The following is a 22,466-nucleotide window of genomic DNA, read 5'->3' as shown; positions in this document are numbered from 1 at the left end:
CCACCCTTATGGCAGAAAGCGAAGAAGAGCTAAAGAGCCTCTTGATGAAAGTGAAAGAGGAGAGTGAAAAAGTTGGCTTAAAGCTCAACATTCAGAAAACTAAGATCATGGCATCCGGTCCCATCACTTCATGGCAGATAGATAGGGAAATAGTGGAGACAGTGGCAGACTTTATTTTTTTGGGCTCCAAAATCACTGCAGATGGTGATTGCAGCCATGAAATTAAAAGACGCTTACTCCTTGGAAGGAAAGTTATGACCAACCTAGACAGCATATTAAAAAGCAGAGACATTACTTTGTCAACAAAGGTCTGTCTAGTCAAGGCTATGATTTTTCCAGTAGTCGTGTATGGATGTGAGAGTTGGACTATAAAGAAAGCTGAGCACCGAAGAATTGATGCTTTTGAACTGTGGTGTTGGAGAAGACTCTTGAGAGTCCCTTGGACTGCAAGGAGATCCAACCAGTCCATCCTAAAGGAGATCAGTCCTGGGTGTTCATTGGAAGGACTGATGTTGAAGCTGAAACTCCAATACTTTGGCCACCTCATGCGAAGAGTTGACTCATTGGAAAAGACCCTGATGCTGGGAGGGATTGGGGGCAGGAGGAGGAGGGGACGGCAGAGGATGAGATGGTTGGATGGCATCACTGACTTAATGGACATGGGTTTGGGTAAACTCTGGGAGTTGGTGATGGACAGGGAGGCCTGGCGTGCTGCAGTTCATGGGGTTGCAAAGAGTCAGACCCGACTGAGTGACTGAACTAAACTGAGAAGTAAACTGAGTTGGAATCTTTACTGTCATGGAACATTTCAGAGAAAACTCAGTACCTGCCCCCTCCCCTGTATTTACATGGCCTGTAATGAGAGTAACCAGGCATTGTCTGCCTGTCTTGGATTTGGGAGATCCTGGTGCTAAGAAGCCAACATGGAGAAAATAAGGAAGGAGCAGAGTCAGAGACTAAGAGACTTCAGTCCTGAGAGTTTTACTGCTGTGTTGCTCCTGATGCAAAAGCTGGAAAAAGTCAAGCAAACCAAGTAGTACCTTGAGTTAGTACGAGAGGATGGGAGATAAGTGCCCTTGGCCAGAAGCTGAGGAAGCTTCTACGTGGGATCGTCAGGCTTTCTGGAGCCTGAGTTACCTTCATAGTGCCCCTTGCAAGCAGCTGATCATCCAGAAATGATGTGTGTGCACAGCGGGTAGATCAAGAGTAAAGGGGAACAGAAGTGCTTGTGATCTCTTGAGTGCAAACTTCTGCCTTTAATGGGAACTTAGTATGAATATACCAGCATCTATGCCAAGAAATAGACTTCATGGAGGATGTCCTGCTAAAGATTTACTGATTGCCGACAAATATTGACACATCTGAAAATGCTTATTGAGCTTCTGTTATGTGCCTTACTCTGTGCGATCCCCAGGGGCAGTACAAATACTAGATAGGCTCTTAACCTTCAGAGAACCTACAGTCTACCTGAGTAGAGATCCCAAATTAAGTAAAGCTGAACAAGGTAGGGAATAAATACCAAGCAGCTGTCAAGTTGCTCTGGATGAGACAATTAGCATTGCTTGGGTAGGCAAGAGAAGTTTCATGGAAGGGGTGAGGTTGAGTTTTTCTTGGAAAGGTCAGTTGTATTTGGGTAGAATAAAAATTAAACAAGCTGACATCACTTGTTTTCTTTCCTTTAATTGACAAAGGAACCCTTGAGTCTCTGCTTTCAGATGATCAATTCAGCAAGAGCTACTGGGCACCAGGGACTGCTATAGCCCCTGGCATCGTATCTTGATGCTTTTGACTTTAGGGAAACTCCCCATCTCCTTTCTGAACCCTTTCTCCCCTTGTTCTCTCCCTCTCTCTAGCTCATTGCTGGTGCTGAGTCCCCACAGCCTGCTTCTGGAAGCTCACCGTCTGAGGAAGATCGATCCAAGTCGGCCCCCACCTCCCCCTGTGACCAGGGTGAGACCCTCAGATTTGCTTCTTTACCTCTGAGCTCTGTCCTTGGAAAGGCCAAGGAGTCCAAGGCTTGAGAGTGTGGCACTAAATGGCTCTACCACCCTGACATCACTCCCAGGCAGGATAGAAGAGAGAGAGATGGGGAGCTGTGGTTCTTTCTTTCCTCTCGCCTATCTTCCAGCTTCCACGTGCAGGAGAGGCAGAGAGCGCAGCCCTTCTCTCCCCACACTGCCCAGCTCTGCTCCCAGCCCCCTCAGCACCGCTCAGTTGAGTTGAATCTGACTTCCTTCCTCCCTGAACTTCACCATCATACCCAAAACTTGAGATCAGGGCAGGAGTCTGGAGATGGGTGGGTGGGGATAGGAAGGTAACGCTGGCAGAGCCTGCTAGAAGCCAGCTCTGCACCTGACTCCCCTCTAGAGCTCAGCTCAGGATGTCTCCTTCTCCATCAGAATATTCTGAAAGTTATCAAAGGTTTCTGAATTCTGCAAGCATCCAAGGTTGCCAAGACTGAGGAGGGATATATACATTTTAGACCTTCCCCTCTGGTAACCAGAACCAGATCTCACTGGGAAGGGATGTTTGCATCTGCAGAACAGGAATAATCATTAACAAGTCAGAACAATAGTGCCTTGATGTTCTATAGCCCCTTTTGTCTTCCTTATCCTCATTCTTCACTCAAGCCAACTCTCTGTCTATGCTCCCTTACTGTCCCCAGGTTATAGGGTGAGAAGTGGAAGGCAGAGAGTTAAAAAGTTTTGTCCAAAGGTCAGGAATTAAGTCAGTGGTATAGGCGAGATGTCACCCCTTATGGCCTAGGGACCCCATTCTCAGAAGCCTTGCCATGGAACCCTCTGTGGAGATCATCACTGCAACCCAGCCCTTCTTCCCCAGAAGTAAATAAAAAAGCTGCAGTGGGTATGCCAGTCCTGAGGTCACAAAATAATTGATCTGAGTCCCTCTTCATGCTTCTCTGATTAACTTTCTGCACCTTTATACTCTGCTTCCTTTCAAAAGAGGTTTGAGCCCTTCGTAAATAATCCAGTGGTTCCCCGGGGCCTCCAAACAAGCAGATGCTGTCCCCGTCCAATGGGAGTATTTTCAGGTTTTGCTTTTTTAAGGCTGAGAGCTCCTTTGAGAGCTTCAAGGGGACAGAGTCACATGATAAAGAAACCCCAGGCAAGCATGAGGCAACTGGATTTGTAGGCCTGGTTCCTGCCCAGCCTGCTGTCCAGCCTCGGCAGGACACCATGCCCCTCAGGACCTCTCTTTGTCCCCCATCCGTGAAGGTACAGTATTTCCCAGCCATGTTGTGAGGACAAATAGATGTGAAAACCTTCTTAGCAAGACAGTGCATTATCGCAGAACTGAAATAAGGCACAACTCCTCTTCTCTCTGTTGTAAGAACACATAGAAAGATATTTTCTTCAAGTTTTAATATCCAAGTTCTGTCTTCCAAAATTCGTTTAATAACTTGCTTGCAAGTTGTGAGCAGAAGCTCTATGCTGAGAGCAAAAGTTATACTTAGTTAAGAGTAAGTGATAGAAAACTGCAGAGCTGGCATGGGCATATCTGTAGACTTGGAAGCTGTCCTCACCTCTCCTCTGCACTCTGTCCCGACACATCTCAGAGAAGTCAAGCCTTCAGATCATGGAGCTTTCATAGGCCTCAGTCCTTCTGTAAAGGAGCCAAAGTTGTCTTTATGTCAAGCAGCAGCTGATCACTCCTGCTTGATTCTGATTCCCAAAGGTTAATAGTTTGTGTTTCCCCCCTGTGATCCCAGTTATTCACAAGCATCTTTTAAAACTGGATTATGCTCGAGATGTCCACTTCTACACAAAGGAGTGTATGTCTTGGTGAATGTATAGCTAACAACAAAGTTTTCTCAAATAGAAAAGGTCAAAGGGTCACCCAGCATTATCATCCCCAGGTTAATTCAGGTCACATACTCTGCAGCAGCGCAAGGCTGTGTCATAGTTATGAAACTGCTGAGGAATTCCTGCCCCATCCGAGATAAATTTGCAACATGTCACTCTTGGGACACAATTCTTTTGTTAACAATAAGCCCACTGCTCATTTGGTTAAATAACCTTATGGAATATGGGTATTTAGAATAAACCCAGCAATAAAGCCAAATAAAGTCCCTTAGAAGGTAAAGACTTCTTAGTCCCAGTTATTGAAATAATTACCTCACCAATAATTACTGTGACAGCAGTTTTCCATTAGTCATCGTTTTAATTTTCAAAGGAAACTTGAAGGGTCCCTATTGCCTTTGGGAGGCCAGGATTCCTGCATTACACCTAAAACAATGCAACAGGCTACCAGCAGAAGGGGGCTTTCAGAGAGGTGGCCCAGTCCCAGAATAAAAGGCAGATCTGAAGGAGAGGATTGGCGGGGACCATGTTGTTCTCCTCTTTGTGTTCCTAGGCCTTGCTGTACATTAATTAGGTGCCAGTGAAAGTGTGTAACGCAGATGAAGGGACTTACAGGAATGCCTCGCTGGGTCTGTTGCTGTGAAGAACCAGAGGGAAGGGTTGAGAGTCATGTGCAGGGGGGAACATTTTGAATATCCGATCCTAACAGGAAGGGCTTGTGAGGTGCACACTAATGCAATATCTTGTCACCCTTGGTCCTAGAAATAAAAGAACTTGAAAACAACATCCGGAAGGCCTTGTCATTTGACAATCGAGGGGAGGAGCACAGGGCAGCCTCGTCCACCGATGGTCAGCTGGCGAGCCTGGGTGAAAATGGTGAAATCCGGCAAGGCCAGGCCAAGCGCTTGGGCCTGGATGAGTTCAACTTCATCAAGGTGTTGGGCAAAGGCAGCTTCGGCAAGGTCTGTGGCACGCAAGGGCAGAACTGCCGGTCTGATCCAAAATTAAGTGATGAACATTTCAGCCTGGTCTGGTTATGTTTTCCTTCCTGGTCGAGTGAAAATGGCCTGAGGCCAAGCAGACAGGAACCAGGGTTCTGCTGCTCCTGGGCTGCAGGACTCCAGGGTAGTCATTCCAGCTCTCTGGGTTTCAGTTTTTCTCATTTGTCAAATAGGAACAGGAACCCAGTGAGAGAGCGAGCGAGAAAGCACTCTGAGCAGTCTAAAGTGCTTTACGTGTGCTTGACCTCCCATTATCAATAATAGTCCTGAGAGCTTTCTTCCTTTCAGAGATCCATCTGAAATTCTGTTTTTTTAATTCATTACAAAAATTTTGGAAATTAATTCTAGCATCTCTGCCCTGAGTGAACTTGAGGCTCAAAGGAGTGTATTACTTTGTAAATTAAATGTTATTTTAAGTGACTTTTCTGACACTGGCTAAATGTCTTTTTTATCCTCCGCCTGTGGCGAGAGAATGGGCACAGTCATCTCAGGTCTTGGATCAGGGGCCACTGCCCTTGGGACCCTTCTCCTCTCCTGCTCCCCTGAGCCCACCGCAGCGATCTGGGGCATGGGTGCAGAGTGTGCCCACTAAAGCCTTCATGGTGACCAGCCAGCATTCTGAAGGTGGGATGAGAGGGACAAAATAAGCCCAGTTTATCTTAGAAGATAGGAAACTGGTTAACATTTCAGCTAAGACCCCTGATTATTCCCTGCTTATCACAAAGCCATGCCTGGGATCAATGGCAGTCACCTTTCTAGGACCTCCTAGAGCAAGGTGGCCACGCTCTGGAGCCAGGCGCCTGGCTCTGGGAGCTTGCGGGGGCCCCATGCCCTCATGCATCCTGGACTTTTGCAGGCTAAGCTATAGACCTGCTCCACTTCTCTACAGAGGAAGTGGCTTTCTGGAGCCCCCAGAGGATGAGACCTGGTTCCCAGCCATCTTACCTGCCACATTTCATCCTGAGACTGTGGGTGGCTTTGATTTAATAGCAAAAGTCATTGGTGGGATTGACTCTAATAGCAAAGGCTGAAGCAATCAAATTCTTCAGAGACTGGTTATGTAAGAAGCAGACCCCAGTCCTCTGATGAGACATAACTCTGGAATGTAAGCAAGACCTGGTTTAATTCTGAGCAAGACTCAAGGGGAAAGAAGCAGGTTCAGAGGCTCCAGGTTTCCATAGGATGTAAGCTCCCAATGACTCGGGAGCATTTGGGTTGCTTCTTCAGAAAAATTGCTACCAAAGTTTGAGCCAGTTTTAAAGACTTTGTATTGTATGTGGGTGACAAACGTCTTCAGGGTAACATCCTGAATGCCATCATTAAGCTTCTGAGTTACTGTTCTTTAGCTCTGATGACTGAAATACTGTATTTACAAGTTATTTAATGGGAGAAAATCTTGTCACATTTGTAGGGAAATGGGTGCAAAAATATCAAATGATAGGAAAACTTTAAGAAAATAGAGCTGTTAATTCACTCTCTGGAGAAGGAATCACATTCCCGGCTTTAAAGCTGTAAAAGAAATCATAAAGGTAAATAAGGACAGATTCAACTACAAAAAGATAGAGGACCTTGTTCAATAGAAAAAATAACAGAAAATCATATGGCAGGTTTAGAAAAACCTTTGCAGAAATTAAAGTGATAGTAACTTTACATACCAAGCTCATAAGGATTCCTAAAGAATATAGTAGTATAAAATAGTAGATAACTGGACAGAGGATAATAATTCACACAAAAAGAAATTATAGTTAGAAAACAAAGATTTTTAGTTTCATTACAAGTTAAAACAGCATTGAGGAAACATTTCACACTCATTACATAAGCAAAGCTTTTTATGTGAAAGCACCACATTAGTGAATGTACATGAAACTAAAGCACTTCTACATTACTAGTGGCAGATTATATAGTATCTCCTTTTTGAAAGTCAGGAAACGTACACATTTAGCTCTATAATTCACTTTTAAGATTTTCTATCTTAAGGCTATGATCTAAAAGAAAGAAAAGTTATATGTATAAAGCACCTGAAGCAATTTATTTATATAATACTTAATAATTGGATTGGAGAAGGAAATGGCAACCCACTCCAGTATTCTTGCCTGGAGAATCCCATGGACAGAGGAGCCTGGCAGGCTACAGTCCATGGGGTCGCAAGAATTAGACATGACTTAGCGACTAAACCACCAATAATTGGATGAAACTAGTTTGAAGTACATGGTTAAATAAACTGTTATAGATATACTTGAATTGAGTATCAGCAACCATGATATGATGGAGACTATATAGAGAAATGCTTATGAAATGATGTTCAGTTAAAAAATCTATGCTATATTTGCTGTACTCATTGCAAGTATGACAAATTATATGAACATAGGAAAAATTATTAATATGTTCATATAATTTGTTTAACAAATGTGCATTGAACTTTTCTTTGCCTGGACACAGTGCTAGAGATTAAAAACAAATAAATTATAGTAGCTGTATTGGGATGGATAGTCTTTACATTTCAAATACTACAATACTATTTAAAATTAAAGATAAAATGACTTAGTTTTTAAAGCATTTGGTGTTGACTTGGGTTTATTTTCATTTCCTATATAAATAGACTTATGGGGTGGTTTTGGTTAATTACAGGTCATGTTGGCGGAGCTCAAAGGCAAAGATGAAGTCTATGCTGTGAAGGTCCTAAAGAAGGATGTCATCCTTCAGGATGATGATGTAGACTGCACGATGACAGAGAAGCGGATTTTGGCTCTGGCTCGAAAACATCCATACCTAACCCAACTCTATTGCTGCTTCCAGACCAAGGTATGTTTAAGAGGAAGCTGGTGGACTGCCGTCTGAGGGTTGTGCAGGAGGATACTAGTATTTTGACTGTCAGATAAAATTTAAAAAATCAGTCCTAGATCCCCTACATTCTTTTCTCAAGGACCTTGTACAATGGAATAAATTTTACCCTTGAAAAGATCAGGGAATATTTGAACAGCATTCTCTTTTTTAGGAGTAAGAGGTTTTCCACTCAAGGCTGTGCTTATGAAGGGATGAGAGGGTGATGGAAGTCTTTATGATGTAGCTGGACAAAGAAAGTCAAATGAATAACCCTGGTGTCTGCTCCTTGGAGAAAACAGCAGGCATGGCTCATCCTTGCTCGGCTCCTAACTTTTTGTCACTTGGCAAATCACTTAAGTTTGTCGTTGCCCTCAGATCAAATGAAAATACAATAAGGCCCCCTGAACTATGTCTAATCTGTGTACCATCATATGAGGTAAAGGACGTGAACAAGTACTAAAACTGCCATATGGGAAATTCTCTGGTGGTCCAGTGGTCTTTCACCACCATGGCCAGGGGTTCAATCCCTGGTCAGGGAATTAAGATCCTGCAAGCCACATGGCATGGTCAAAAAAAAAATCCATCATGAATCACAAATTTAAGGTAGCATTTTAAAATTACCATGTAGGTGCCTAGAGACCAGAAGGTGGCAGTAAAGAAATGAAAATAATCTGTAAGCACATTACAGAGTCAGTCATGAGGTCAGCTTTCCTCTTTTCTCTGCCTGAGAATAATTCTGAATTAATGAGAAACTTTTCCTGTATTTCTTTATCTTCCATGGTGCCTATCAAGGGCCTCACACATAGTAGCTGGTTACTCTCAGAGATGGAGGGGTGGGAGATTTTTTAAAAATTCTCTCCTCTATTCTTCTTTTTGCACCAGTGTGAAAATCAGATTTCAGAGAAGTAAGTCTTTGGCCCACAGACACTTGGTATTGGCAGTCGAGCTACCGTCTCGTCTCTGGGACTTCCAGTTGAGTGGGGACTGCTCTGATACCACGCTGTGTTACCCCATCTTCCCCTGCCCACAGCAGCTGTGCCTTATCTCTTACTATCTGAGCTGCTTTCCTCGCAGGGCTCCACATTAGCTTTCTTTCTTTGGACACATTGCCAAGAGGTCCGACATCCCAAGAGAGGTCCAGTCTAACTGTAGGGACCTTGTGTGGGGACCTGTACGTGGTAGACCTGGGGAGCCTCAGCGGAGGCTCTGCTTCCTTGCAGTGTTGGTGAATGAGGAGTGGGATTGATGTCTTTAGGGTCAACAGTGTTCTCCTCTGTGCATTTAGAATATCAACGCTAGGGTCCTCATTATGCGACTGCTCTTGAAGCAGAAAATAGTATCTAATGATACCATGGGTTTCCTTTGTGGCAGAACAGTGACCAAATGACATGGAGATTTGTGTCTGAGTGGCTAGAGGGTAAGGCTGGGGAGAGAAGGGGCTTTCCTCTGTAGTTCAGAGATTTTTCTTAGGCCAATGTCAGGTGGCCACAGTTACGGGAGCAATTCCCAAACCATGCAGTTGACCATGGCACATCTCACTTAACATGACAGATAGTATGTTCATCTAATTTTTCCAAAGCAAATCATAGTTTAATCTCACTGAAGGACCTGAGCTTACTAGTGAAAAAAATCTTATGAGGAATCACTGAATAAGCTCCCAGCTTAATGGTTAGAAAATGTGGCTTTTCCTATGGCAACCAGTCATCATGATTTTAAAGAATAACTGATGTTCACCTGACTCTGAGGTAGGTTCTGGGTGTGGAGTTATCAGCAAAAATTCTCAAGTGGAGGACTTTACTCAATAAGGCATGAGGGGGTTATACTAACTTTCACAGCAAACAGCCTTGAGTAGTTACATTCTGGGTGGAGGTGTTCAAGCCAGGAAAACTCAGAGGAGGGGGTGATCCTTAGAGTCTGGAGGTGAGGAAGGAGTTGGATCCAGGCCCTGCAGAGTGGGGAGGACGGGAACAGGACTTGGGTGGGAATGGAACTGAGTTCAGTGGCCATAGTGCAGTACAGCTTTAGTTTCGCTTTTCCTGAAAAGAAAGGATGGTGTTTCTGAGCCTTCATAAACCTGTTTTTGACTAAGTCTCTAACACATGATTAATGAACACAAGACCTGCTTGCAATCCTATTAAGATTTCTTTCATTCTTGCTTAATTATGACACAGAGAGCAGAAATAGTGTTAAGTCGGGTTTAATTATTTTTAGGTGAGCTTTTATTGTTTGGTATGTAGAAGAAACAGCCCCTACGGAAGCATTCCTTTGAGAAGCTCCTGAGAGGCTGCACATGGCTTCAGGCCATGCACTACACAGATTGCCTGATAGGACTTGGAAGTGTGTAAGGTCCCAGGTCTGGTATGGTGACCAATGGCAATGATTGTGTAAACCCTCTGGCGCCAGTTGTGACGTCAAGTCTGGTTACTACAGCCCACTAAATGACCGAGTTACAGTTAAATACCGTTGTGGCCTTTTCTGTGCCAAGCCCACCTGTCCTTGACCCCTGTGCTCTGATCATTCTCCATGGGATCTAAAAGGGAAAAAGCAAATGAAATGGCTCCAGTGCTTGTGAGAAAAGGCAGAGGGCCCTCAAATTAAGCCAGTATCTTCAGTTTCAATCAAATGCACACCAGTGTGTTTGACTGGAATTATCCCTATGCTCTTTGGGATGCTAGAGTCACCTGAAACAGCTGGAAAAATCTACAAAACTGTATTTAATTGTGTAGCAAACATATAGTATGAAAAGGAGGTAAAGAGACTTCCTACTCCAGTTGAGATAGAGTAGCCTCATTTCTCTCAGGCCCTCCCTCTTACAACTAAAAAAAAAAAAGTCCCTGGGCATAATTCTTACTTTATAAGGGCATTATGCTCTTCAAGATTGACATCAGTTCAGTTCAGTTCAGTCACTCAGTCATGTCCAACTCTTTTGCAACCCCATGGACTGCAGCATGCCAGGCTTCCCTGGCCATCACTAATTCCCGAAGCCTGCTCAAACTCATGTCCATTGAGTCGGTGATGTCATCCAACCATCTTATCCTCTGTCATCCCCTACTCCTCCTGCCTTCATTCTTGCCTAGCATCAGGGTCTTTTCAAATGAGTCAGTTCTTCACATCAGGTGGCCGAATATTGGAGCTTCAGCTTCAGCATCAGTCCTTCCAATGAATATTCAGGACTGATTTTCTTCAGAATTGACTGGTTTGATTTCCTTGCAGTCCAAGGGACTCTCCAGGGTCTTCTCCAACACCACAGTTCAAAAGCATCAATTCTTCAGTGCTCAGCTTTCTTTATGGTCCAAATCTCACACCCATACATGACTACTGGAAAAACCATAGCTTTGACTAGATGGACCTTTGTCAGCAAAGTAATGTCTCTGCTTTTTAATATGCGGTCTAGGTTTGCCATAGCTTTTCTTCCAAGGAGCAAGCGTCTTTTAATTTCATGGCTGCAGTCGCCATCTGCAGAGATTTTGGAACCCAAGACAATAAAATCTGTCACTGTTTCCATTGTTTCCCCATCTATTTGCCATGAAGTGATGGGATCAATGCAAAGAAATAGAAGAAAACAATAGAATGGGAAAGACTAGAGATCTCTTCAAGAAAATTACAGATACCAAGGGAACATTTCATGCAAAGACGGGCACAATAAAGGACAGAAATGGTAGGGACCTAACAGAAGCAGAAGATATTAAGAAGAGCTGGCAAGAATACACAGAAGAACTGTACAAAAAAGATCTTCATGACCCAGATAATCACGATAGTGTGATCACTCACCTAGAGCCAGACATCCTGGAATGTGAAGTCAAGTGGGCCTTAGGAAGCATCACTCTGAACGAAGCTAGTGGAGATGATGGAATTCCAGTTGAGCTATTTCAAGTCCTGAAAGATGACCCTGTGAGGTGCTGCACTCAATATGCCAGCAAATTTGGAAAACTCAGCAGTGGCCACAGGACGGGAAAAGGTCGGTTTTCATTCCAATCCCAAAGCAGGCAGTGCCAAAGAATGCTCAAACTATCGCACAATTGCACTCATCTCACATGCTAGTAAAGTAATGCTCAAAATTCTCCAAGCCAGGCTTCAGCAGTACGTGAACCGTGAACTTCCAGATGTTCAAGCTGGTTTTAGAAGAGGCAGAGGAACCAGAGATCAAATTGCCAACATCTGCTGGATCATCGAAAAAGCAAGAGAGTTCCAGAAAAACATCTATTTCTGCTTTATTGACTATGCCAAAGCCTTTGACTGTGTGGATCACAATAAACTGTGGAAAATTCTGAAAGAGATGGGCATACCAGTCCACCTGACCTGCCTCTTGAGAAACCTGTATGCAGGTCAGGAAGCAAGTTAGAACTGGACATGGAACAACAGACTGGTTCCAAATAGGAAAAGGAGTACGTCAAGGCTGAATATTGTCACCCTGCTTATTTAACTTATATGTAGAGTACATCATGAGAAATGCTGGGCTGGATGAAGCACAAGCTGGAATCAAGATTGCCGGGAGGAATATCAATAACCTCAGATATGCAGATGACACCACCCTTATGGCAGAAAGTGAAGAAGAACTAAAGAGCCTCTTGATGAAAGTGAAAGAGGAGAGTGAAAAAGTTGGCTTAAAACTCAACATTCAAAAAACTAAGATCATGGCATCCGGTCCCATCACTTCATGGCATATAGATGGAGAAACAGTGGAAATAGTGGCTGACTTTATTTTGGGGGGCTCCCAAATCACTGCAGATGGTGATTGCAGCCATGAAATTAAAAGACACTTACTCCTTGGAAGGAAAGTTATGACCAACCTAGACAGCATATTAAAAAGCAGAGACATTACTTTGTCAACAAAGGTCCATCTAGTCAATGCTATGGTTTTTCCCGTGGTTGTGTATGGATGTGAGAGTTGGACTATAAAGAAAGCTCAGTGCCGAAGAATTGATGCTTTTGACCTGTGGTGTTGGAGAAGACTCTTGAGAGTCCCTTGGACTGCAAGGAGATCCAACCAGTCCATCCTAAAGGAGATCAGTCCTGGGTGTTCATTGGAAGGACTGATGTTGAAGCTGAAACTCCAATACTTTGGCCACCTGATGCAAAGAGCTGACTCATGTGAAAAGACCCTGATGCTGGAAAAGATTGAGGGCAGGAGGAGAAGGGGGTGACAGAGTATGAGATGGTTGGATGGCATCACTGACTCAGTGGACATGGGTTTGGGTGAACTCCGGGAGTTGGTGATGGACAGGGAGGCCTGGCATGCTGTGGTTCATGGGGTGGCAAAGACTCGGACACGACTGAGCAGCTGAACTGAACTGAACTGATGGGACCAGGTGCCATGATCTTAGTTTTCTGAATGTTGAGTTTTAAGCCAGCTTTTTCAGTCTCCTCTTTCACTTTCATTAAGAGGCTCTTTAGTTCCTCTTCTCTTTCTGTCATAAGGGTGGTGTTATCTGCATATCTGAGGTTATTGATATTTCTCCCTGCAATCTCGATTCCAGCTTGTGCTTCATCCAGTTTGGCATTTCACCTGATGTACTCTGCATAGAAGTTAAATAAGCAGGGTGACAATATACAGCCTTGACGTACTCCTTTCCCAATTTGGAACCAGTCTGTTGTTCCATGTCTGGTTCTAACTGTTGCTTCCTGACCTGCACACAGATTTCTCAGGAGGCATAAGGTGGTTTGGTATTCCCATCTCTTGAAGAATTTTCCACAGTTTGTTGTGATCCACACAGTCAAAGGCTTTAGCATAGTCAATAAATCAGAAGTAGATGTTTTTCTGGAAGTCGCTTGCTTTTTTGATGATCCAACAGATGTTGGCAATTTGATCTCTGGTTCGTCTGCCTTTTCTAAAACCGGCTTGACCATCTGGAAGTTCTTGGTTCATGTACTGTTGAAACCTCGCTCGGAGAATTTTGAGCATTACTTTGCTAACATGTGAGATGAGTGCAGTTGTGCAGTAGTTTGATCATTTTTTGGCATTTCCTTTCTTTGGATTTGGAATGAAAACTGACCTTTTCCAGTCCTGTGGCCACTGCTGAGTTTTCCAAATTTGCTGGCATATTGAGGGCAGCACTTTCACAGCATCTTTTTTTAGGATTTTAAATAGCTCAGCTGGAATTCCATCACCTCCACTAGCTTTGTTCATAGTGATGCTTCCTAAAGCCACTTGACTTCACATTCCAGGATGTCTGGCTCTAGGTGAGTGACTACAGCATCCTCATTATCTGGGTCATTAAGATCTTTTTTGTATAGTTCTTCTGTGTATTCTTGCCACCTCTTCTTCATATCTTCTGCTTCTGTTAGGTCCATACTTTTTCTGTCCTTTATTGTGCCCATCTTTGCATGAAATGTTTCCTTGGTATCTCTAATTTTCTTGAAGAGATCTCTGGTCTTTCCCATTCTATTGTTTTCCTCTGTCTCTTTGCATTGATCACTGAGGAAGGCTTTCTTACCTCTCATTATTGTTCTTTGGAATTCTGCTTTCAATTGGGTATATTTTCCCTTTTCTCCTTTGCCTTTAGCTTGTCTTCTTTTCTCAGCTATTTGTAAGCCCTCCTCACACAACCATTTTGCCTTTTTGCATTTCTTTGACATAGCCATAAAGAATTATAAGCATTGTACTAGCTGTTGATATGGATGAGAAACTAAAATGTTCATATTCTACTTATTTTTAATGGTTGATATTAGATTAACAGCACATTTAATATTTTCATACACACAGTAATTTCTTGCTTAAAGAATATATGGCTGCCCTGGTGGCTCAGTCAATAAAGAATCTGCCTGCAATGCAGGAGACCTGGGTTCAATCCCTGAGTTGGGAAGATCCCCTGAAGGGGGGCATAACAACCCACTGCAGTAAAGCTGATAATTAATTCAGTGAATATACAAGTATTTATTGGGCATCTGTTGTATGCTAGACATTACTGAGGCTACACAACTCAAAACATACTAACTCTGAATGCATAAAGGTTGCTGTTTAGTGGGGAGATAGATAAGCAGCAAGTGATACTCTACAGCATAGTGACTCTTCTAGTGGAGCTCTTTAGGTGATTCATTTGAAGCTCTGCCAAAGGCTGTTGGGAAGGCTTCCTGGAAGAGGTGGCACCTAACTTGGACCTTTAAGCATGGGTAGCATTTGTAAAGAGGATGATGGAAAAGAGATGCTTATGACTACTTACGAAGATGCTTATGAAGATCTCCTACTCTCATTTTCATTATGATTTTTCCAACACTAGAACTCCTACCTCAGTGTGTGTCCTGCTTTTTCCAAGGAAATGCTGATGGCTTAACAACTGCAGTGAAGGAGAGGAAGAAAGGGAGGATGTTGGGGAAATGAAGAGGGGGGTTCCTGCATCTGCAGAATCAGATGTTCATTGGTAGAGAGGGGAAGGCAATACTGGGAGCCTGCTTCTTTGGGCTCTAAAAGTTATGGGCTACTTAGTGTCAGGGCTTAGGAGGAGGCATGATTTTAGGAATTGCCTCTTCTGCCTTCCCTCATCCATGGAAGGCTGGGGATGGGAGCGCCACTGAGGGGTAGGCTTGTTTTTGCTTTTTTTTTTTTTTCTGGTTATTAGAAAGAAAATTCTCAGGTATTTTGAGCTGCTGAATATGATCTCCATTGTGAAATCATCCCTTCCAACGAAACCTGACTTGAGTAAATTTGTCATGATTTTTTTCTCATTCAAAATGAGAGTCTCTACCTAATTGTCCCCATCCCCGATCCTTTGGCATTTCCTGCCAGGCCTGGGAAGAAGACTCATGGAGGGCTTGGTCAGTATGAGTCGCTAAGAAGGAAACAGAGGGTGAACTAAATAATCTCCCTCAGCCAACCTCCCTCGCTGCCCTGGGGGAAAAGCAGGATGGAAAAATCCTTAAAAAGCAACCAGAGATATTTTTCAAATGAGTTTTAATAAGCTGTGTGAGCAGGGGGTGAAAACTTCTGGGAAAGGAGTGTTGATGCAGGGGGAGAATTGTGGTTTCAAGGAACTCGGATGTCTCTTGTCTCGGGCTGTCAATTCTGAAGAGCAGCAAACACGAAAGCAAAAAGCAGAGTAAGAATTAGGCCACTGGTAGATTTTCTTTTTAAAGAGGTGACTATGTCAAATTAAATATAAAAGAGCTGAGAATGAAGTATGGGTCTCTTTTGTACTAGAGCATGCCTTCCAGGGCAGTGTGGTATCAGAGTGGCTGGAGAGGCTTTGATAGGATTGGCAAGTGTCTGGCAAGAGTATGTTGAGAGGTTCAATACTGTGAGATGGTCTGTGGGTCAGGCAGACACCTGGGAATCAATATGTTTGCCAATAAAAGAGAGAGCCTCCATAGTTTCTAACAAATTTCAGTGAAATGAGGTCTATGGTAGAGCGTACAGGCTTAGCGTTGGCAGAGTCTATTGCCAAAGTGATGGGACTCCAGCAAACTCTCTTTACTTCTGAAGACCATCCTGCCCTAGAGCAAGCTGGTCAACAGAGCCATGGCTTTTAATCAGCCAACAAAACATCTTCAGTGAGGGCCTGCAGTGTACACATCACTATGGGGCCTTACAAGACTTTGTGATAGGTCTTCTTTCAGAGTAGTGGGGTTATAGCTGCTGGCCACTTGAAGCCTGTGGAGGGCTGGTGGGGACTGAGATGGAGGAGGCAGTGGGGAGGAAGGAGAGAGGAGAGGGAGAGTGAGTGTGTGTGTGTGTGATGGGGAGGGGTATGTCTGTGTGCAGCAGACCCAGGGGTGCCCACCCCAGGTAGGGAGAGATCACGGTTTTCATAATCAAGGAAGGCTTCACAGAGGTGTCATAACAGGATGCATTCTGCATGATGAGAGGAAAGGCTGTAGCGTTCCTCTTGGCTCATGTACCCCCTGGGGCAGAGGGATACCTGTGTGTGAGTGTGTGTGAACGTAAAGTGATGCACGGGTAATCCAAGATGCCGCTACCTCAGGCAACTTCCTTCTTCCAAGGAAACTTTGCATTTAAATGGGACAGTCACTTTTGCCTTCATTTCATTTAGCTCAGCTATCCTACACATTTGTGATTACATCTCTGTGAGATAAGTAAGGTCACTTCCTTCTATGGATGAGAAAACTGAGGCCCAGAGAAGTCATGCAAGTCTGTATTGGAACCCAGCTTGGCATCAAAGTGTCCCGTTGACCCTTATTGTTCACCTGCTGTTACTCTGTCTCCAACACCTCCCTCCTATTCAGGTTCCCTACTTCACATATCCTCACCTCCGAACCCCCTCCCCAGTCCCCATGCGCTGTCACACACATGAGAAAGGGTCTCAAGAGTGACAGCTCTGTTTTACCTAGATTTAGTGAGATTGGAATAAAAAAAAAAAAAATGCCCCTTAAGCTGGTGAGAGTAGCTGAATCTTGCAGCCTGTTTCTGGAAATGTTTCTGTTTTCTGAAACTGTGAGAGAAGAGAGAGGAGGAATGGGGCATGGGTGCAGGGAATATATACAAAATGGGCTGGAGTAGGATGCGGCCCTCACACCTGCCCATTCAGTCACTGTTTATTGAGCATCTACTAGGTACCCTGTGTATCATGCTATGGCCATCATGGGGCACCTTGCCACCTGCCCAGAGATTTAGTAGTAAATTCATTGCTTTGTTCTCCTCCAAAAACCATTGGCCTTAGCCTTTAAAAATAATAGTAAGGAATTTCCCTGGCGGCCCAGAGAAGACTCCATGCTTCCACTTCAGGGTGCTCAGATTCGATCCCTGGTCAGGGAACTAACATGCTACATACTGTGTGGTGTCACCAAATAATAATAATAATTATTATTATTATTTATGACAAAGAATATTTGTTAATTATACAAATTGTGATAAATTTATAGAAGAACAGGAAGAATTGTTCTAATGACTACTAACATTTTGGTGTATATATTTCCAGTTTAAAAGTACATATCTGTTTATACATATATTTTTAAATTGGTATCATATTTTCAACTGTCTCACCAAATGGTATTTTGAAGCTATTTCTGTTGTCACGAAATATTCTTTAACCAAATGATTTCTAAAGTTCACAGTTTCCGAGGGCATCCCGTAGAGAAATCCTGAATTTGGGGGCTTGCAGGTCACCAGTAAATGCTTGGCTTCCCGTGGAGCTGATGTTAGTGGTAAGTGAACCAGAAAGCATTGCCCAGCGATGCCCAAAGAGAGCATTCACCTCCATGCAGCAGAACGGCCTCCTTCTGTTTATGTTTCTCTCTTTCTGTAACATAAATTGAGTACAACTTGCTGAACCTCTGACATTGGCATCTTGTAGAACGAGATTTAAATTCCTTTGACGTCATATACATGTATATATGTTTGTTTAGTAGATGTTTTTTTCACTAGTGTGGAGTATGTTTACCCACCTCCTACATGATTTGCTTATTCTGCCAAGCTGTAGTTTCTGACTTAGATTTTGTGGACGTGCCAGAGGAGTTTCTGTGTATGTGTGTATGTGCATTCACACATGCGCACACATCTGAACACATAGACCCTGGGTGTGCTGTGAAGAGAGGGCCTGCATATTCCTCCTCCTATCCACCCAGAGAAGTCATACCTTCAGCTGCTTCTCATGTTAGTGTTCCAAGTAAGATAGCATTTGAAGAAACTATTATACTTTGGGGGAGAAAAAAGTGTAAAGCCACTGCAACTTCTGCTGACAGTTTGGAGTAAGTCTTGATGATTCTTACCTATCTATGTAGAATCAGATACATATACACAGATATCATTTCTTGAAGATTTCCATTATATATGTCCTTACATTATTAAAATGGGCACATTCCCGGAACTTAGGCAGAGATAGAATTTTGGAAGCAGATTCAAAACTTATTGTACATTTCTTTTGTTCTCCATGAGTGCTGTCTCTAGTTTGGTTGAATCATTAATAGAAACCACTTTGGCTCACTGAGGTTTTCCACCATAGAAAGAGAAAGATAGAGGGAATGTAGCTGGGTTATCACATTACTCCAGTGACAAGCAAGTTGACCATGAAAACCGGCTCTGTACTAGAACCTTATTAGGTGCCATTGGGAGATAACAGGGACTAGGACTCTTACGTTCAAGGCCAGATGGTATAATAGACATAAGCAGTAACTTAGAATAGAGGCAGTATGTGATAAAGAGGAAGGAAAAACTTACTGAGTACCTGTTAAGTGCAAGGCTTGTGTGAGAACCATCTTCTTTAATTTTACCCAAGTCTCATGGAGTATAGGTATTGTCCTTTCTCTGAGGAGGGGAAGAAGCTGAGACTAGGGGAGCCTTAGCAATTTGGCCAGGGTCATAGTTTAGTGATGGAGCTGGAATTTAGACCAACCATCCCTACTCTTGCCTCCTATGGGAGAGAAGGACTACTATGGATGAGGAATGTGATCTGTGAGGAGTTAGCAGGAATTACTTCAGGGAACTTGAGGAGCAGGACATAGCAAGTTTGAGGGAGGGAGGAGTTTGACCCCAAATTTAGGGAGAGTGATGATGTGTTGTGTTGGAAAAATGGGCTCACTTTGGGAGGATATGAGAAAGACTACTTCATAAGGAGAGTTTGGCTAAGTTCTGGAGTTCTTAAAGTGTGAAACAAGGAGCTTGAACTTATCCTGAAAGTAAAGGATTCCTTGAAGGTTTTATAGGCAGTGATAACTTGAAGCAAAGCGGGGCAGCTCTGTGTGGTTTGGATTAAAGGGGAAAATAAAAAGCTGATCTACCTGTGTGGAGGTTGCTTCAACAACCCGCGAGTCAGGAGGTGGAGGAGAACTTCTGAAGGAAGAGTTGCTATAGGCTGTTCAGTTTCCTCTCTGCATCCAGGAAGGTGGGCCTGCTTGAGAAGGAAGTGGAGCACTGCATTTAATCCTCTGGAAAATATCAATTGTACAACCCCAGACTGGTTAGCAACAAGAACTTAGGTTGCAGCCAGTTGGGTTAAGTGACCTATACACTTCTAAGGTGTCATTTGCCCACAGTTCAATGGGTTCATAATGTTTGAATTTAAATTAAAAGTTTCAGCTTGAAATCTAAAACCAGAGGTATAATTTATCTAACCTGTTCACCAAACAAAGCTAGTTTCCTCATTGGTTGATGTAAGACCTCCCATATCCCCTCATCTATTGTATTTCAGAATTTATTATTTTTGTTTTTTTGTGTGTGCCTATTTTTAGATCCAAGTTGAATTTTGATAGTGGACTGTTGTTTTCTACGTGGGGCATTTTGTGGAGAAGCTTCTACCCAGTCTATTTGAGATTACTCAGCTTAAGCAATGGGCTTTCTTTATATATATAATTTTTATTTATTTTTGCTGTGCTGGGTCTTTGTTGCTGCTTGGGCTTTCTGTAATTGCAGGAGCAACGTGCTCATGTTACACGGGCTTCTCATTGTGGTGGCTGTCTTTCTGTGCAGCACAGGATCCAGGTGTGTGAGCTTCAACCGGTACGGCATGTGGGCTCAGTAGTTCTAGCTCCTGGGCTATAGAGCACAGGCTCAACAGTGGTGATGCACAGGCTTACTTGCTCTGTGCCATGTGGGATCTTCCCGGATCAGGGATCAAACCCTTATCTCCTGCATTGGCAGGCAGATTCTTTACCACTGTCCACCAGAGAAGCCCAGCAATAGGATTTTCTCGTTTAACCTGAACTTTTTCTTCCAATGGTCTCAGGTATTTCAGATAACCCTGCTGGCCCTTGATTCTTTGACTTTGAAGGTTTTACCAGTGGGTGGCTATGTCCCATTTGGCTATTTGTGTTCATGTGTGCCCTCTTCATTGGTAAGGAACATGGGTTCTGGGAAAGAGGGCTTTGTGAGGAAAGACACTCTGGTTCTAGCTCTGACTCCTGCCGCTGATGCTTGATTGAGATGTTTCTCTGGGCATTGATTTCCTCACTCATAATAAAAGATTGGGAAAAGACACAAAGAGAGGAGATGACATTATCTTCAGTACAAGATTCCTAAATCTGATTCTAAAGATCTGTGAAAACTGAACTCATTGGGAACCATACATGAGACCATTACAAACTAACTTGCTGATACATGAGCAAGAAAAGAACAACAATAAAATCAAATGAAAAGTGCTCTATTTAGTGTTCATTTTTCAAAGTTCAATTAGGTAAATGATCCTACCTTGATCAATGCCTTTATGTTCACAAGACTATTGTTTTGCATCACGGTTCCAAATTCAAACCCACTTTCAATGCCTAACGGTCCCACATCAGGAGATCTACATGAGGTGTTACAATTGTCTTATAAAAGCACAGCACAGTTTCTAGCACACAGCAGGCAGGATAAATTTTAGCCTCTGTCTTATCCACTTCTGTCTTGTTCAGTTAACAGTTTCAATATGCTTTATATAGGTAAGTCCTCCACCCCCAAGCTGGACTGAGCTTTGCCACATTTCTGTTAGCCTATTAGTCACTCAGTCATGTCCAACTCTTGCGACCCCATAGACAGTAACCCACCAGGTTCTCCAGACAAGTTAGCCCATAGGGATGACCTTTTCTGACCAGCTGGCTAAAGGTTCACAAAACAGAACTGAGAAACCATGGTTGTTAGATTTGAACCCCCTTATGTACCTAGCTTCATAAGGAGAAAATATACATTACCTGTCCCCTAAGCTGAGTCCAGATGTCCTTAACTACAGCTAGGGCCCAATCTCTTAACCTGTCTAGTCATCTCACAAGTGTTTCAGGAGGGCATCAAGCAAAAGAGTACCAAGAGCCATCTCTTCTCCCAAATGTCTGTGCCCAACTAGAGGATGAATGCTTTGTTATATCATTTTTATTTCTCAGTTATAAAAGCTAGTCAGTTTAGAAGTGTGACTGCTTAACATGAAGAACACATCTGCAATTGTTTGTCTCTAGAAGTTGGGTAGCGTGTCCTTCTGACTGTCTGACCCATGGCTTGAGCTGCGGTGGTGCAAGTGGGCCACCTTGACATTAGCTTCCATGCGGTTTCTCTGAGTGCTTTTATTCATCCAAGAGTCCAGTGGGTTCTCGCTGGACCTTTTGTCTCCTTCTTGCCACTGGGAGAAGGGGAGAGATGTATGTCACATATTAGGGCTGACTCCCCAATATGAAAAGAAAAGTTCCTGGTTCCAGTAAAGAACATCTTAGAACTGCTCCCTTGGTGGTTTCACTTTGGAGGCTGCCATCCTAATTCAAGAAATGAGAGAGAGAGATAGGTCGTCCTTGGATCAATAATAACATCACCTTCCATTTCAGGGTCATCCTTGGATCAATAATAACAAAAAGAACAACAATTTATATTATTGTTGCTGTTGTTTAGTAGTACCTGTTAAATGCCAGGTTTAATGTCAAGCATTTTACATGTATTAACTTGTTTAATCTTCACATCAACCTTCTAGGTGGGAGGTGCTAGAGAGGTCCCAAAGAGAGGTCACACAGCTGGAAGTGACAGACCCAGGCAGTTGGCTTCCAGAAATTTCATTTTGTCCTAGTTCCCAGGGGATATTAGGCTCCTGAGGATTAATGAACACAAACCCAAATCTCAAGAGATCAAGGTGTAAAAACAACAGCAGTTGGTTATCTTATAGTGAAGTGATCAGATTATTTATGTCTATTACCCAGGGTCTCTGGAATAACTCTTCCTGGGTGAGGTATTATTTTAGGCAATACAAATTGTATTCAGAAAACAAGAGGAGGAAAAACAGGCCCTCTTCTTCCTATTATGAGGACTCTTTTCTTTCCGAGGCAATTGAAAGTTGAACCATCCACTTTTTGACTCCATCAGAGCTTTTTATTTTACCATGACAATTCAAAGAGAATGCCAGGAGGGATCATAGACAAAAAGAATTCTCTTAGTTGACGCCTGTAGTGTGGCAGAAGGTACAAATTAACTCCTTTCTTGGGTCAA

At 43.2% G+C, this 22,466-nt stretch overlaps 1 protein-coding gene across 3 annotated transcripts in view; it reads left to right on the top strand.

Moving 5' to 3' along the window:
* Nucleotides 1-22,466, top strand: part of PRKCE (protein kinase C epsilon) — a 542,503-nt gene that overhangs the window by 367,503 nt on the left and 152,534 nt on the right. For all 3 annotated transcript variants that reach the window (XM_043918105.1, XM_043918104.1, XM_043918106.1), the window contains exons 9-11: nt 1,854-1,950; nt 4,584-4,783; nt 7,451-7,624. In XM_043918105.1, coding sequence (XP_043774040.1) covers nt 1,854-1,950; nt 4,584-4,783; nt 7,451-7,624 — 471 coding nt within the window. The remainder of the gene's footprint in view (nt 1-1,853; nt 1,951-4,583; nt 4,784-7,450; nt 7,625-22,466) is intronic.

The sequence above is a fragment of the Cervus elaphus genome, chromosome 11, assembly GCF_910594005.1.
Source record: "Cervus elaphus chromosome 11, mCerEla1.1, whole genome shotgun sequence".
Classification (NCBI taxonomy): Eukaryota; Metazoa; Chordata; class Mammalia; order Artiodactyla; family Cervidae; genus Cervus; species Cervus elaphus.
This window is presented reverse-complemented; position numbering and strand designations above follow the sequence as displayed.